This window comes from Lactuca saligna, chromosome 5 (assembly GCF_052625555.1).
Source record: "Lactuca saligna cultivar CGN05327 chromosome 5, ASM5262555v1, whole genome shotgun sequence".
Taxonomy (NCBI): Eukaryota; Viridiplantae; Streptophyta; class Magnoliopsida; order Asterales; family Asteraceae; genus Lactuca; species Lactuca saligna.
In genome coordinates, this window is record NC_136421.1 from 292,140,636 (window position 1) to 292,156,986 (window position 16,351).

Consider the following 16,351-nt stretch of genomic DNA (forward strand, 5'->3'; position numbering starts at 1 on the left):
ATATGACCTTTTCCTTTATCTAAATAATACTAATAAAAAACAAAAAGAAGATAGAATTATAGTATGTGATAAAGACCAACCACATGACATGGAAAAATAAATAAAAGCCAAATGCAATTTTTTTTTTTTTTTTAATAATTTATAAAGACCATCCGTGTAATATTGTTAGGAAAAAAAAAACACAATTGGACGTGGGCTACAAACATTGAGCCCAAACGTATCCGAACATTTAAGCCCATAGCCCATCCTATTTATGCTCACATTACCACACAAGCTTACAATCTTACCACTTCGCATCGCAAAAAAGGTTCGATCATCGGAAACAGCCGCAGAGCGATTACACATATACAGAATGAGGAAATTCGATCCGTGGCCCGTCTTCTTCAAGAGGGAATTCAACCGCAACTGGCCGTTCCTCGTCGGATTCGCCATCACCGGAACCATCATCACCAAGCTCTCCCTCGGCCTTACTGGTTCGTTCCCACTTTTTCATCATTTTTTTGCACACGAGTCTCTGTTTGGATCTGGTCCGATCTCAAGCGTTTGATTCAGTTAATTGATTATCTAATTCTCATATATAATTGCAGAAGAAGATCGGAAAAAGTCCGTCTTTGCTCAGAGGCACAAGAGGTATGGCACTTCATTCCCAATCTGATTTACTGTTATTATGATTTTGTAACCCTAGATTCGAATATACGCATCCTAGCGTTGTGAGTTCTTATGTATGCATACTCGAATCGAGTTCTCAATCAACAAACATCAAGGATATATTTCATTACAGATTCAGAATATTGTTTTGCAAATTAGGTTTTCTCATTTCTGGATATGAAACGTAACAGGTAAATATATTCGAATGTATCGATAAGGTGTAGGAACTGATTACTTCTTGAGTTATGAGTGTGTTAACAAAGAACCAGAGTGAATTTTGTAGATGATTTTGCATTCAAGATGCAATCATTGTTGGTAAAATCTTGTTCTTATATGTTTCATATGTATTTGCAGTTGAACGACTTTAAAGATCAACATGGGCGGATCTTGCAGTGATGATTTATGTAATGGAACACTGCTTTTTCCCATTTGTTTTTGAATGGTAATAATAAGATTTAAGATGATAGGCTTTATGTTGAACATGCATCGGCTTATAACGCTTGTTTATTTTGAATGAATGAATGGATTGAGATTGTTGTTTAATTATTAGTTTTTCTGTGTTTAAACATTTTGACAAAGAAAACATTTTACTAGTGCCCATTGAAACATCCCCATAATTTTTATCTAAAGGGGTTCTGAATGGATAAGTGGAGTAAAACAAATTGACATTTAGTAGAGAGTGGTAACACTCCTAACACTCCATTTTTTTTTAATTTAATTTAATTATTTTATTTTAATAGACAAACCTTTTTTTAATATTACACAACCATTTTTTTGATTTATTTAATATCACATAAAGTAATTACCTTTTGGTTATCTTTCTTGTGTTTGTTTAATTTGTTTATGTTTGTTTGATTTGGGCAAAAAATCAACCTGTAATGTGTTTGTTTGAGTCGACTCTGTTTCTTTAGTTTTGTTTGGTTTGGACAAAAACATGTTATACTCAATTTCCTGTTCTAATAATGATTCCATTCCAATCTCCACTTGATTCCATTCCTGTCCAGCATTTCTCTTTTCTGTCCCTGTGCATCTGTTGTTCCTGTTCTATTATTGATTCCATTCCAATCTTCATTCCATTCCATTCCAGTTCTAATCTTGATGTTACAATCTATTAAATTACATTCTATTCTTGATTTCATTCTAAACTTGATTCCATTCCATACTAATCAAATGAACCATAATAAAAACGTTAAAACTGTCCCAACTATAACAAGTCCAACTATTAAAAAAGAACCTGAAAAAATCCAAGTACTCACAAAAACAATCCAATTACTCATGATCCAATCAAGGAAACAAAGTTTAAACCTAAATGATTGTTTTTTAAGGTGAATATATATAACTAATAACAGTAAACCAATTAAATCAACAATCAATTACAAAACCACAAGGCCATATGTTCAAAGTTATAATAAATCATCACCACAAAGAAGTTTGAAAGCTTAAACTCTAACTGAAATAAACACAGATTTGTCTGAAACATAATTATGGTAATCTGATCATCTAGAGATTATGCTTATAGCCTTACACACAATTATGTCAAAACCTTTGTATTTAGATGGGGAAAAGGGGAAAACTTAGAGAAATTATAGTGTGAACTGTTCTAAAATTCGCCATTGATAAGCAATAATTGCTTGAATTTACAACAAAATCACAACCTATTGTGTGAAATAAACCCCAATTTCCTACCCCAAAAACAATATCAGAAAAAACGAAATGGGGTTTACCATTTTTACACAAAGAAACATGTGTTTTATGTGTGTGTGAGAGAAAGAGGGAAAATGGTACCTAGAAGAGGGTCAAAGAAAAGAGAAGCGTAGAAGAACTTGAAGGGGGTTTGAAGACTAACAAGAAGAAGAAACAATAATCAAAATCGTATGTGAATTTGCAAAAGATTTGATAGGAACAAGAATCAACCACCTAAACCCTTTCTCTTTCTTCTTGCTACTTCGCTGGTGAGGCTATGCCAAGGGGCGGTGTTTGGCGAGGGTGGCGACCGGTAGCGAGTCTCTTAGCGATGCCCACTCCCTTCAGTCTAATGAAAAAGCGACTTTATTATGAACATGGTTGATTGATGTGTTTTTGTCTGTTGATGTTACATCAACATGATTTGTTGAAGGTAGAAAAATTATATGGTTGCAATACATGATGGTGGCTTTAGTAGGATGTGTCTATGTAGTATGTACTTTAGTTGAATTGATGTAAATTGGACAAGGTTTCATTGCAATCCGAGTTGAGCGGGTAACTGAGTTGAATCAGTGTAAAAAGGGGAAGAATTGTTGATAATGATGTTAGGGGTGTTTCATATTGCTTTTCAAAATAACTTATTGATTTTTTGATAACTCAATAAGCTAAAAAAAAGTGTTTTGCAAATTTAAAAGGGAAAATGGCTTACAAAGGTAATTAACGTTTTGACATGTTTACATCTGGATAACTTTTTATTTTTTATTTTTTTATTTATTTATTTTTTATACACATCTAGGTAACAAACATGTTTTGAAGTGTTCACATATGACCATTATGATCGGCTATAGCAGTTTACATTCTAGATGTGAACACTTTCAACAAGTTCGTTACCTAGATGTTTAAAAAAAAATAGTTATCCAAATATGAACAAAACAAAAAGTAAGTAAATTATACGAATGGTCCATGTGGTTTGTGGGAATTTGTGTTTTTGATCCCTAACTTATTTTTTTAAATTAAGATGGTTATTACCAAAAAAAGGTTATTGTGTCTTTATTAATTTATTTTTTCATTTATATATTTGTTTTGTATATATTTAAAAAAATTAATAAACCTCATATATTTGTATCTCCTCACCGTAAACATGAAACCACATTTGAAAAATTTAATTTGAGCCTCATCAGTCACCATTCCATCTCTCATCCTCATCACATTTTTTTTTTATTTTTTTTTATATCTTTAGTGGCATCGACGTCTTCACCATCCTTTTTTTTGGTCCTTTAACTCTGACGAACCAACATCATAACCCATTGTCTCTTCATCTTTAGTGAGTTGGGGTATTGATTTGACGGAGTTGAAGGACTGAAAAAGAAGGGATGGTGAAGACATCGATATCACTACAGATGGAGGATGAGGTATTGGATGGTGAGGAGATACACATATGTGGTGAGGAGATATAGATATGTGAGGAGATACAGATATGAGATTGGAGGAGGATGAAAGACGAGATGGTGAGGAGATACAAATATATGAGGTCTATTAATTTTTTAAATATATAAAAAATAAATACATAAATAATAAAATTAATTAAAAAAAAATTAATAAGGGCACAATAATCTTTTTAGGTAAGACAGACCAAACGCACAACAAAAATAAACAATAGGGACCATCCGAGTTAAAAAAATAAGTTAGGGACCAAAAACACAAATTCCCCCAAACCACGGAGACCATTCGTGTAATTTACTCTTACTTTTCATTTTGTTAGGTAACTATTTTTTTATACACGTCTAGGTAACGAACACATCTAAGACGTGACCTGCTATAGCTGGTCATAATGGTCATATGTAAACACTTCCAACAAGTTTGTTATCTTTGTAAGTCATATTCCCTAACTCAAAATCATTTTTCAAAATAGCCTTTCCATGTACTTCAAAAATTAGATTTAAAAAACATATAAAACTTGGTTTTTTAACTTTTTAACCGAAATAGTTGTAAGAAAGAAATTTAAAGCTAGACACTTTTTAAAAACCTATTTTACAATCATAAAAACACTTTTAAAAACCCATTTAAAAAAAACTAATCTAAACATTTAAAAAAAAAATTCATTTTACAATCAATACTTTTATCTAAAAGCATTTTTAGTTCAATTTCAAACACCCTCTTAGTATTAATATATCCCTTGTCCTTACGTGCTTCATGTAATTTTGCTTTAGCTTTTCTCGAGTTGTTCTTTTTCCCATTTCTAATATATTACATGTCGTATCCATAAAAACTTCTATATTAATAAACCAAAATCATTTTTGCTTACCCTTTAAACACTAAATTCTAATATTAGCACTTATGCGTTTTGGGCAGGTATATTATATGTAAAAAAACAATTTTAGCTAAATTAAAAATTGTAAATTAAAATCAATGTTTAATATAGTGTAAGTTTATAATTAAAATAAACGGTTCAATTATTTTAAATAGAAGTTGATCTATTGCTAATTTATTTATTATTAGTTGTGAGATTCATGTATTACATGAGTTAATTAAATAAAAAATTAAATATAAATGTCTAAATATGAGAACTTTAGATTTATAAGAAAATAAAAAAATTAATGAATTATTAAAATTGAAATGTATTTTATTTTTTATTTTTTAAATTTAAACCAATAATTTAAATAAATAAACAAAAGAAAACTAATGAACTTTAATTTGAGAATTTTGAAATTAGAAGGCAAGTCCATTAATAAAATTGATATCCATTCATTACTATATCTATTGTAATTATTACATTAAAATATTATGTGAATTTTAATAAATTAGGAAAACCCATAAAATGACACGTGGAAAACAAATTAATTCAAAATAACTATAAAATAACATTTAGCAAATTGAATGAGTATGACATGTGACAAAAATATATTCATTTATTAGAGTAGATTTAAATATAAATTTATACCGCAAGTTTTTAAATATTAATCTAAAGATGATAATTCTAAAAAAAAAATATTTGGGTTTATTTTGTACAAAACAAGTAACACCATTTTTATATAAACTTATTTACCTTTTAGGTGTCATAAAAGCATGCCATCAACCAAGTCAATGTGTAAATCATGACCTAAAATCATTTGTTTTACATGGGATGTTTGTAGATTCTTGATTTTTATTACATTTTATTTTTTGAAAACAATAATTGCTAAGGATTAAAATTGTAAAGGATTTGTTTAAGTGGGGAGGAGGTGGGGCTCGGCAATGTCAACATCACTCCTCACAGTCTTATAGGAAGCATAAATTTAAAATAAACCAAAACTCTTTTAACTATTCGTTACCCTTTAAAAAAATAAAAAAAGATCTAAGTAACTTTATATATTCTAGAGAAACTATATTTCAAAGGCTTATTGACTTTGATCTTTACAAAAAAAAAACTTTTCATAATTTTGGCTCTTTAGTTAGTCGGGGGCCAACGTGATGATGTTTCCCTTTATATCCACTTCTTACGCTATATGTTTAATAATTAGTGAAGAAGTCTTGTTAAAATGATTGATGATTAATTGATTATGTATGTTTACTTTTTTTTACCTCTTTTATAGGGTTTCTATGTAAGTCGATAATTTCTGCCAAAATTGTTTTACTATTCATGAACTTTGTCGAAATGATATTATTAAACTTTAAAAGACGTTTGTATGCAGATCCTATCATGAACAAACTTTTTTTATTTTTTATTTTTTCGTGTGTGTGAAATGTTATGCTTTTTACTCACTTAAATAACAAAATTATTGCTTTTCACTTGTATTTTTTTTTTTTTTAATAAAACAATAACATTATTTGACTCTCATACAAATGGGATAAAATAGATGTAGGATGTTCGGCCGTTACTCCTGTAGAATACCATCCGCAAAAAAGAAACTAAGAATACAAATACAAAATATATAAAAATATAAAAGATTATAAATTAGGCCACAACGAAAGATCTTGCATTGGAAAAGCTAGTCTATGATGAATGATAAAATGAAGTTTGTATGAATAAAGAGGTTGATAAATGAAAAAAATCTGCACGAGAAGAGAAGAAATTGTCAACAATTAAAACATGAATAAATACACAAGTAGTGAAAATTGGTATACAAAATAAGTCAAAAAGCAAATACTAGATCCACATGTTAAAGTAAATTGGAAAACAAGATTACTTGGTGAAGTCCGACAAACCAGCCCTTGACACACTAAGGGGTTGTTTGTTTTTTGTGTGAAGATCTGCGCAATCATTTTTATCTGCGCCGCGCAGACAACACGCAGACATAGACCCTCACAGATTGTTTGTTTTTTGGAAGTGCGCAGATCAGAAAACGTCTGCGTGAGGTCTTCCTAGCGCAGACATGGACCACTGTCTTCAAAGGTCTTCAGACCCCATTTTAACCTAAACAAAAAAAAACATGGGCCACCGTGCAGTTTTTTTTTTTTTTTTTTTTTTTTTTTTTTTTTTTTTTAAATGCATTTTTAATGTTTATGATATGAAATTAAGTTAAAAAATTAAATTTATTTTAACAGTCCGCAGATGTTAAAAACAAACAATCTACAATCTTATTGTAGACTGCAGACATTTGATCCACCTCTTCTGCCGCAGAGGCTTGCAGATGTGGTCCATTTTGACTTCAAAAAAACAAACAACACCTAAAACCACTCCATTACCTTGATTCTAAGCCTCCACACTCTCCTATATGATTCCATGTCCTTGGTAAAGGCTAACTCTTTCAAATCCAACCTCACACTATCTTCTCACTTTCTTCTTAGTCTACCTCTCCTTGCACCCTCAACAATTTCCGCCAACAAAATTCTATGATACCATAATAAACTTTGCATTCTAAATTGTATTTTAGCTTGAAAAGAATGATTACAAAGAAACTATATTTACAGCTTGATAATTGGAGACTAATTTGAAACCAATACTAAATACTAATAGATAGGGATAACGATAACAAATAAAGAGGATAAATACTTGGGGATAAAGTAAAGTATCTCAACGCTCCTTCTTAAGTTGGACTGTGAAGGTCATGGAAACCTAACTTGTGTAGAAATTGAAAATGTTCAACACCCAACCCTTTCGTAAATATATCTGCAGGTTCAAACTTGGTATGATTCATGCAAGCTATCACATCGCCACAATTTACACGTTCTCAAACAAAATAACAATCCATCTCAACATACTTTGTTCTTTCATGATATACTGGATTAACTGCTATATGCCGAGCTGCTTTGTTATCATAGACCAAAGGAATCACTGTTAGGAAAATATAACCCAAAATTGTACGAAAGAACAAAAGCATAAAGTTCTTGACTGAGGCCTGTGTTTAACACAGTTTCCTTAAAACAAATTCGCCCTATATGGGTGTTTGTTTCCTAGGATACAACAGTGGAAAGCAATTCTTCTAGATTGCCCGAACACTCACTTGACCCAGATTATACCTTGGTTGCAACAAGAGAAAAAAGATGAAGCAGAAGCGTAATGAAGAGATTGATTTCGTTTCATTCGGTGTGTTTAAACAGTCACATATGGATTGTATATATACTACCAAATGTAACCGATGTCATTAAAACGGAATCGTAACTGTCGCAATTAAATAAGAAAATTAATCAAAGAATCAAAACTGAAATCTATGATTAATATCTCTTAATTCGTTTTTGTAACAGTTAACCAAAAGAAAAAAAATGCAAAAAAGGTCCTTGAACTTTTCTGGTCGACCGGTGGTGCATTCGTGTCCGCATGACGCGCGCTCGCACACAAGTTCAGTGGCCCGAAGCCAATTTGGCTCGCATGAATGAAAATTGCTTCAGCATCCGCAATTCCAAGCAGCTTTAGGTAAAATCTAGCAGTTGAATCATGCACATGATAGGTAGGTATTACCCTTTGAACCTTCCCTTAAGATACATATTTATTTTACTAGTAGACCAGTAGACTTGATGTCCTTTCAACTGTTCTACCATTTGTGTAAATAATCAATACATGTATCACATGATTCTCCCTGACCTAGTTAGGGTCTCATGGATGTGTCCGTTTTGGTCGTGGACACTTGCCTGGTTCTGTAATAGCTCTTAGGAACTTGCCCATTCAATTCCCTTTGAAGCGAACCCACTTCTCTCTCACATAGGTGATTATATCCTAATCATTAAAAGCTAAAGCTTGATGATTTCCAACTTATCACCAGCTACTATAAGCTTAACTTGCATCACTGTTATTTATAGGAATGGGTTGGGGTTGACCCCCACAGTGATCCACATATGTTATATGCAAGTAGGTTGTCCCATTGAACCTAGATCTTGGGATCTCCAGTCAACTAGGTTGGGTTTTCCTTCGCAATAACTTATTCGTTCATGGGTTTTAATCCCATTCCTTTTGACGATTTTGTAACTAACTCCCTGTTTAATCCTTTGGTTAGCGGATTCGCAATGTTATCCTTGGACCTTATGTAGTAAATTGAGATAACTCCTGTTGAGAGTAGTTGTCGAATGGTGTTGTGTCTTCAACGAATGTGTCGAGACTTACCATTATACATAGCACTTTGCGCTCGTCCAATTGCCGATTGACTATCGCAATGGATTGAGATTGCAGAAACTGGTTTAGGCCAACCTGGTATATCTTCCAAAAATTTTCGTAGCCATTCAACTTCTTCTCCACTTTTATCAAGTGCTATAAATTCAGATTCCATGGTAGATCTAGTTATAACTATTTGTTTTGAAGATTTCCATGATATAGCTCCACCTCCAAGTGTGAACAAAAACCCGCTGGTTGACTTGGAGTCTTTAATGTCAGATATCCAATTTGCATCACTATACCCTTCTATGACCTCCGGATATCTTGTATAGTGCAACCCATAATTGCGAGTGTACCTTAAGTACTGTAATACTCTTTTAATACTCTTCCAGTGTTCAACACTTGGATTACTAGTATATCTACTTAGTATACTTAATGCAAAAGCTAAGTTGGGTCTGGTACAACTCATAAGGTACATCAAACTACCAATGATTCTTGCATATTCGACTTGTGCAAGCCCTTGACCTCTATTTTTACTTAGATGATGACTTGTATCAATTGGTGTCCTAGCTACAGTAGAGTTGAACTTCTCAAGAATTTTATCCACATAATGGGTTTGATTCAAAGTAAGTCCATTTTCAGTCCTTGTGATTTTCACACCAAGGATGACGTCTTCCAGACCCATATCTTTCATGTCGAATCTTGCCTTTAGCATGTTCTTTGTTGATTGAACCATTTTATCATTGCTACCAACAATAAGCATATCATTAACATAAATGCACAACATAACATACCCTTACTTGTGTTTTTAACATAAACACACTTGTCACATTCATTAATCTTGTATCCATTTTCCAACATCACATGGTCAAACTTTTGATGCCATTGTTTTGGGGCTTGTTTCAACCCATATAATGACTTTACTAGTTTGCAAACCTTTAATTCTCTTCCTGGGGCAACATACCCTTCTGGTTGTTCCATGTAGATTTCTTCTTCTAAATCCCCATTTATAAAAGATGTTTTAACATCCATTTAATGTACTTCAAGATTTCTTATAGAAGCGATTGTAAGTACCAATCTAATGGATGTAATATGTGTGACAAGAGAGTACGTATCAAAATAATCAAGGCCACTTTTCTGTTTATAGCCTTTAATTACTAGTCTTGCCTTGTACTTGTCAATGGTTCCATCCGCTTTCATTTTCTTCTTGAAAATTCATTTATAGCCTAATGGTTTGCAACCTTGAGGTAAATCCACTAGCTCCCATGTATGGTTTTGCAAGATTGAATCCATTTCGCTTTTAATTGCCTCTTTCCATTGAGGTCCTTCTGAGGAGGTGACTGCCTCTTTATAATTTGAGGCTCTCTTTCAACCATGTAAGTGTAGAAATCATCTCCAAATGACTTCTCCACTCGTGCCCTTTTACTTCAATGGGGCTCTGTTTCTTCCTCTATTTATTCTTCATAAGAGGATTCATTGTGCTCAATTAACTTTGAAGCATTTGTCTCAACCTTATGAAGACATGGAAACACATTCTCAAAGAACGATGCATTTCTTGACTCCATTATTGTGCCTTTGTGAATTTCTGCAATTTTTGAGTCATGTACAAGAAATCGATACGCACTACTGTTTTGTGCATATCCAATAAATATGCAATCAACAGTCTTGGGTCCTATCTTAACCACCTTGGGTGCAGGTACCACGACCTTTGCAAGGCACCCCCACACTCGAAGGTATTTGTAGGATGGTTTTATACATGACCATAACTCGTATGGTGTTTTATCCGATTTCTTTCGTGGGACCTTATTTAAAAGGTAGTTAGCTAAAAGTCTAGCTTCCCCCACATTAAGGGTGGCAACCTATAACTTAACAACATGATATTCATCATTTCCTTTAAGGTCCGATTTTTCCTTTCTGCCATACCATTTTGTTGTGGTGAATAAGGTGCAGTAAGCTCATGTATGATACCATGAGCTGCACAGAATTCCTGAAACGGTGATACATATTCACCTCCACGGTCACTTCTTAGTACTTAAGTTTTCTTATTAAGTTGATTCTCAACTTCACTTTTATACACTTTAAACTTCTCTATAGCCTCATCTTTACTTTTAAGTAAATAGACAGCATAATTTAGTGCAATCATCAATAAAAGTAATAAAGTACTTATTTCCACCTTTAGATGGAATTGATTTCATGTCACACACATCGATGTGAACTAATCTAAGTGGTTCGCTTGTCCTTTGAATGGACTTGAAAGATTATCTTGTTAATTTCGATTCAACACAAGTGTTGCATTTATATTTTGAGTCAATGTGAAAGTGTGGTATGTGATTAAGTTTAATCAAACGACGAAGAGTATCAAAATTAACATGTCCTAATCTAGCATGCCATATATTTGAAGACTCAAGCAAGTAAGTAGAAGAGTTATTCATTTCATTATCATTGTTACTTGGGTTAAGAGCCATTACACAAAGTTTGAACATACCCGTATCAGCATACCCCTTACCTACATACACACCATTTTTGGTTAACACAAATTTATCTGAATCAAACACCAAGTGAAAACCATGCTTGTTCAACAACCAACCCGACACAAGATTCTTACGAATTTCGGGTACATACAACACATCATTTAGCGTCAGCTCTCTTCCCGACGTCATATTCAACACAATCTTTCCAACACCTTGGATATCAGAAGTGGCTGAGTTTCCCATGAACAACTTGTCACCATTATCCACAACCTTGAAGTTTTCGAACCATTCTCTATTTGAGCAAACATGATGGGTAGCTCCTGTATAAATCCACCACTCCCTTGGATTGGACTCCACAAGATTAACTTCAAAAATAACTGCTGCAAGATCGATGTCAGACACATCTTTGGTTATCTTCTCCACAACATTTGCCTCCTTAGCCTTCTTAGGAAGCTTGCAATTTGCAACCCAATGACCCCGTTGGTCACAGTTATGCCAGTTTCCTTGAAAATTTTTCTTAAAAGTTCCACCTTTGGCTCCCAAGTTTGAACCCTTGCCTTTCTTTTGGAATTTGGCCTTTCTAGATTTATTCTTCCCAGAAGTTTGACCATGCTCCACCACATTAGCTTTCTCAGAAGTAGGGGTATAACTACTCTTTTGAGCTATCTTATTGTCCTCTTCAATTCGAAGGCGAACAATAAGGTCCTCAATGGACATTTCCTTTCTCTTATGTTTCAAGTAATTCTTAAAATCAACCCAACTAGGGGGTAGCTTCTCAATCATGGAAGCAACACAAAAAGGCTCATTCAACCCCATACCCTTAGCATGTATGTCATGCAGGAGGACTTGTAGTTCTTGGACTTGGGACATAACAATTTTTCCATCCACCATTTTATGGTCAAGAAATCGGGCAACCACAAATTTCTTTGTCCCGGCATCTTCAGTTTTATACTTTTTGTCCAATGAGTCCCATAGTTCTTTGGTTGTCTTTGTTACACAATACAACTTATAAAGTGAATCAACAAGACCATTAAGAACATAATTCCTACAGAAGAAATCAGAATGTTTCCAAGCATCAATAGCAATTAAAGCTTGCACATCTCCTTCTCATTCGGGCATCCGAGGAGCCTCTTCAGTTAAGAATCTAGCAAGATTCAATGTGGTAAGATAGAAGAGCATCTTTTGCTGCCACCTCTTAAAGTTCAGTCCAGAGAACTTCTCAGGTTTCTCATCATGATTGACCGACATGGTCATCATTGGAGCTCCTTGAACATTAGGAGTTCCATTAGGCTTTGGTGGTTAGGAGCCTTCACCAGTAGTCATGCTACAAAAGGAAACAAATATAAAATTCAGTAACCACAAAGCTGTTAAATATTGTTTGTTTCCAGAAAGCAGGTTCTGAAAACTGTGAAACAAAAGAAAGAATCTGAAAATTGTTTTAGACAACAATTTATGAAAACAGTAACAGATTATGGATGCAATCAACTTAAATAGAAAACAAGAGAAGCAAAACAAGAGAAGCAGAAAATGTCTTAGAAAACGACTTCTGAAAACAGATTCTGCAATTGTTATGTAGAGGAAAAAAAATTCGTTTTTATAAACACTTAAAGACGAATTAGAAAGAATTTTTTTTTGAAGTTCGTTTCGCACAAACGATTTGTTTTAAGACTGTTAGGAAAATATAACCCAAAATTGTATGAAAGAACAAAAGCATGAAGTTCTTCACTGAGGCGTGTGATTAACACAGTTTCCTTAAAACAAATTCGCCCTATATGAGTGTTTGTTTCCCAGGATACAATAGTGGAAAACAATTCTTCTAGATTGCCCGAACCCTCACTTGGTCCGGATTATACCTTAGTTGCAGCAAGAGAGAAAAGATGAAGTAGAAACATAAGAGATGAAGAGATTTATTTCGTTTCATTCGGTGTGTTTAACCAGTTACATAGGGATTGTATATATACTACAAAATGTAACCGATGTCATTAAAACTGAATCGTAACTGTCGCAATTAAATAAGAAAATTAATCAAAGAATCAAAACCGAAATCTATGATTAATATCTCTTAATTTGTATTTGTAACAGTTAAAAGAAAAAAAATGCAAAAAAGGTCCTTGAACTTTTCTGATCGACCGGTGGTGCATTCGTGTCCGCAGGACACGCGCTCGCACACAAGTTCAGTGGTGCATTTGTGTCCTTGAACTTTTCTGCTTCTACAAACGATTTGGCCACTACACTTTGTTTATTAGACCGTCAAGACACCGAAGCTCATCCCAAATTAACGAAGTAACCGATACATGACATTCTAGTGGATGGACAACTTAACTAACTAGCATCACAATAAGCAACTAAATTATGATCTCTTGCAGCTACAACAGGTAATAACAATCCACGTACTACATTGGCTTTAAGATAACAAAGAACATAAAAAGATGCATTAATGTGTGACCTTTTTGGTTAACTAGGGAATTGGTTGAGTTGATTTCCAGCAAAAGCAATGTATGGATGTATCATAATGACATAAATTAATCTCCCAACTAAGCGTCAATATTGAGTTACATCAACTTTTGTACTATCAACGTCTTTATGCAAGCATAAATTTTGCTTTATTGGGAAGTTTATGGGACGCCAACCTTGAGTAGCACTATCTTCCAATACGTATAAAGTGTAGTTATACTGGATTATGACAAAACCTTCTTCCGATGGGGCTAATTTAAAGACAAGAAAATATTTAAGATCCTTAAGGTCTTTTATGCTAAAATGTGACTACAAACGATGCTTGACATAATTTATCTTTGCATAGTTGTTTCTCATCAAGAGTATATCATCGATGTATATGGGAACGGAAATATGTAGAAAACCCTTTCAAAACACAAACATAGAATATTCTGCCTTAGATTGATGATCTCATTGCCAATGAGACCCTTAGTGAATTTCTGGTACTAATTTGTGGAGGCCTGTTGCAACCCATAAATTGAATTTTGTAACTTACAAACATAGTTTTTGTGTTTCTTGTTGAAACCTTATTGTGTATTCATGTATAGATATTTTGTCTAGTTCTCCAAGTAAGACGACATTATTAACATCCAAATGGTGCACCTCCTATCCTTTTTGGCTGCGACAACTAGATTACACTAAATAGTGACGAGGTTTGCAGCAGGTGCAAAAGTTTTATGAAAATGATTCCCTTAATTTTTCTTGAATCCTTTTGCTACTAAACGAGCTTCATATCACGCAATTTCTCCAAATGTTTTGTACTTTATTTTGTACACACTTTGGATCAATAACCTTCTTTCTAGGAGGCAGATCAATTAAGATACACACTTTATTTTCTTCAAGAATGTGTATCTCTTTACTCATAGATTCTATCCAATTTGGATTCGAAGCATCTTGCGAAAAACTTTAGGCTTCATGAGGAATAATAGTTGCGAGGAAAACTTTATGTGATTTGGAGAATTTCTCTTATGAAACAAAAAACGGTGTGTTGTGGATGATTTTGTTGTTTGTTTCGAATAGTCCAAAGAGGGTGGAAGATAATGTTATATTCCTCTACAAGTTTTGGTGTAGCCTTGGGGTGTGAATTTTGTCTTATCGATGATGGAGGCATTTCTTTGTGTCTTGATTGTTTAGAAGCCGATTCATAATATGAGCCAGAATTGGTGGTCTCTTAATGTTCCTCTTGGATGACATTCATATGATCGTTTCTTCCATGTGAATGTGCCTTATGCTAATACTGTTTTCGATTTCTTGTAGAGAATCAACAAAATCCATGTTTTAAATGTTTTTATTCATCTCGTAATTACTTCCAAATAGGAATTTATCTTCGACGAAGGTGATGTTTCTGATTATGCAAATCATTTCACTTTTGAGATTGTAAAACTTATATCCATTTTTTCCCATTGGGTATCTTAAGAACACATAAGGTCTCCCTTTTTTAGCCAAATTTATCTTATTTCCCCATAAAATTGTACACCTAAGGAAACCAAAAACCATTAAATGCTTATGGAATTCTTTCAAGTAAGACATATTATGGAATTTTGTTTTCGAATACCTTTGTGGGTAGCTTGTTGATAATGTAAGCAGTGGTCAACACACAGTCACCCCAAAATTATATAAGTAGAGATGCTTGAAAACGTAGTACCTATGCCATCTCAAACAAATGTCGATGCTTTCTTTTAATGACAATGTTTACTTAGGGTGTATAAAGACAACATGTTTCTAATAGAATTCTTTATTCTTTGTAAAACTCCAACACATTTCGTAACTTCAATTTTGACCCGTTATTTGTTCGTATTAGTTTTACCGTTTTGTTGAATTAGGTTTTTGCAATGTTGTAGAACAATGTCAAGAAATAAGATACTTCATATTTATTCTTCATTAAATAAATCCATACTACCCAATTACAATCACCGATAATGGATAAAAAATAACAAGCCCCACTGAACAAAAAATATTTGTAATGACCCCATATGTCAACAATATACAAGTTCAAAGCATTTAAATGTTTTAGAAAAACTACTAGGAAAAGACAACTTACTCTATTTTTCCCATAATACAAGAATCACAAAAAAAAGCTAATTTTTTTTATGTATATCTAGTTGTTGAATTTTCTTTAAAACATCTTCTGAAGTGTGTCATAATCTCCTATGTCAAGTGACTTGCTTAATCAAAACCGCCATTGCCACTTTACTCCTTTTGAACAACTCCAAGTGATACAAACCATCACGTTCCTTACATGTCCTAATCAAGTTCTTCAAAAGCAAGTCAAGTACAAAACATTTGTCTAGATGGAAAGTCAGTGAACATTGTAAATCATGTGTGAACCGACTAACAAACATTAAATTGCAATTAAATTTGGGAACATTAAGAACACGTTTTAATTTGAAACCATGTAAAAGTTGAAAACTCCAATTCCTTTTACAAGAATGTTTTCACTATTTGAAATGGTTATAGTAGTGCCATTTTTATTGTTTTTAATTTATTTCAACCAATTTTTATGAGCAATTATATGCTCATTATCCCCTGAGTCTATAACCCATGAATTTTT

The 16,351-nt window shown here is 33.2% G+C and overlaps 1 protein-coding gene across 1 annotated transcript; it reads left to right on the forward strand.

The window, feature by feature from the left end:
• Positions 1 to 271: 271 nt before the first annotated feature.
• LOC145048189 (ATP synthase small subunit 6, mitochondrial-like) lies at positions 272 to 1,191 on the forward strand. The gene is made up of 3 exons (XM_078996621.1): positions 272 to 473; positions 588 to 630; positions 1,003 to 1,191. Exons 1-3 carry the CDS (start codon positions 353 to 355, stop codon positions 1,004 to 1,006), a joined length of 168 nt encoding a protein of 55 aa, XP_078852747.1. The 5' UTR covers positions 272 to 352; the 3' UTR covers positions 1,007 to 1,191.
• The last annotated feature ends 15,160 nt before the right edge of the window (positions 1,192 to 16,351 follow it).

What these genes read in the sequence shown, in the direction of transcription:
- LOC145048189 (XM_078996621.1), top strand. Translation starts at nt 353, where the DNA reads ATGAGGAAATTCGATCCGTGGCCCGTCTTCTTCAAGAGGGAATTCAAC. An exon ending in GCTCTCCCTCGGCCTTACTG is followed by an intron (nt 474 to 587) that starts GTTCGTTCCCAC and finishes ATATAATTGCAG; the next exon opens with AAGAAGATCGGAAAAAGTCC.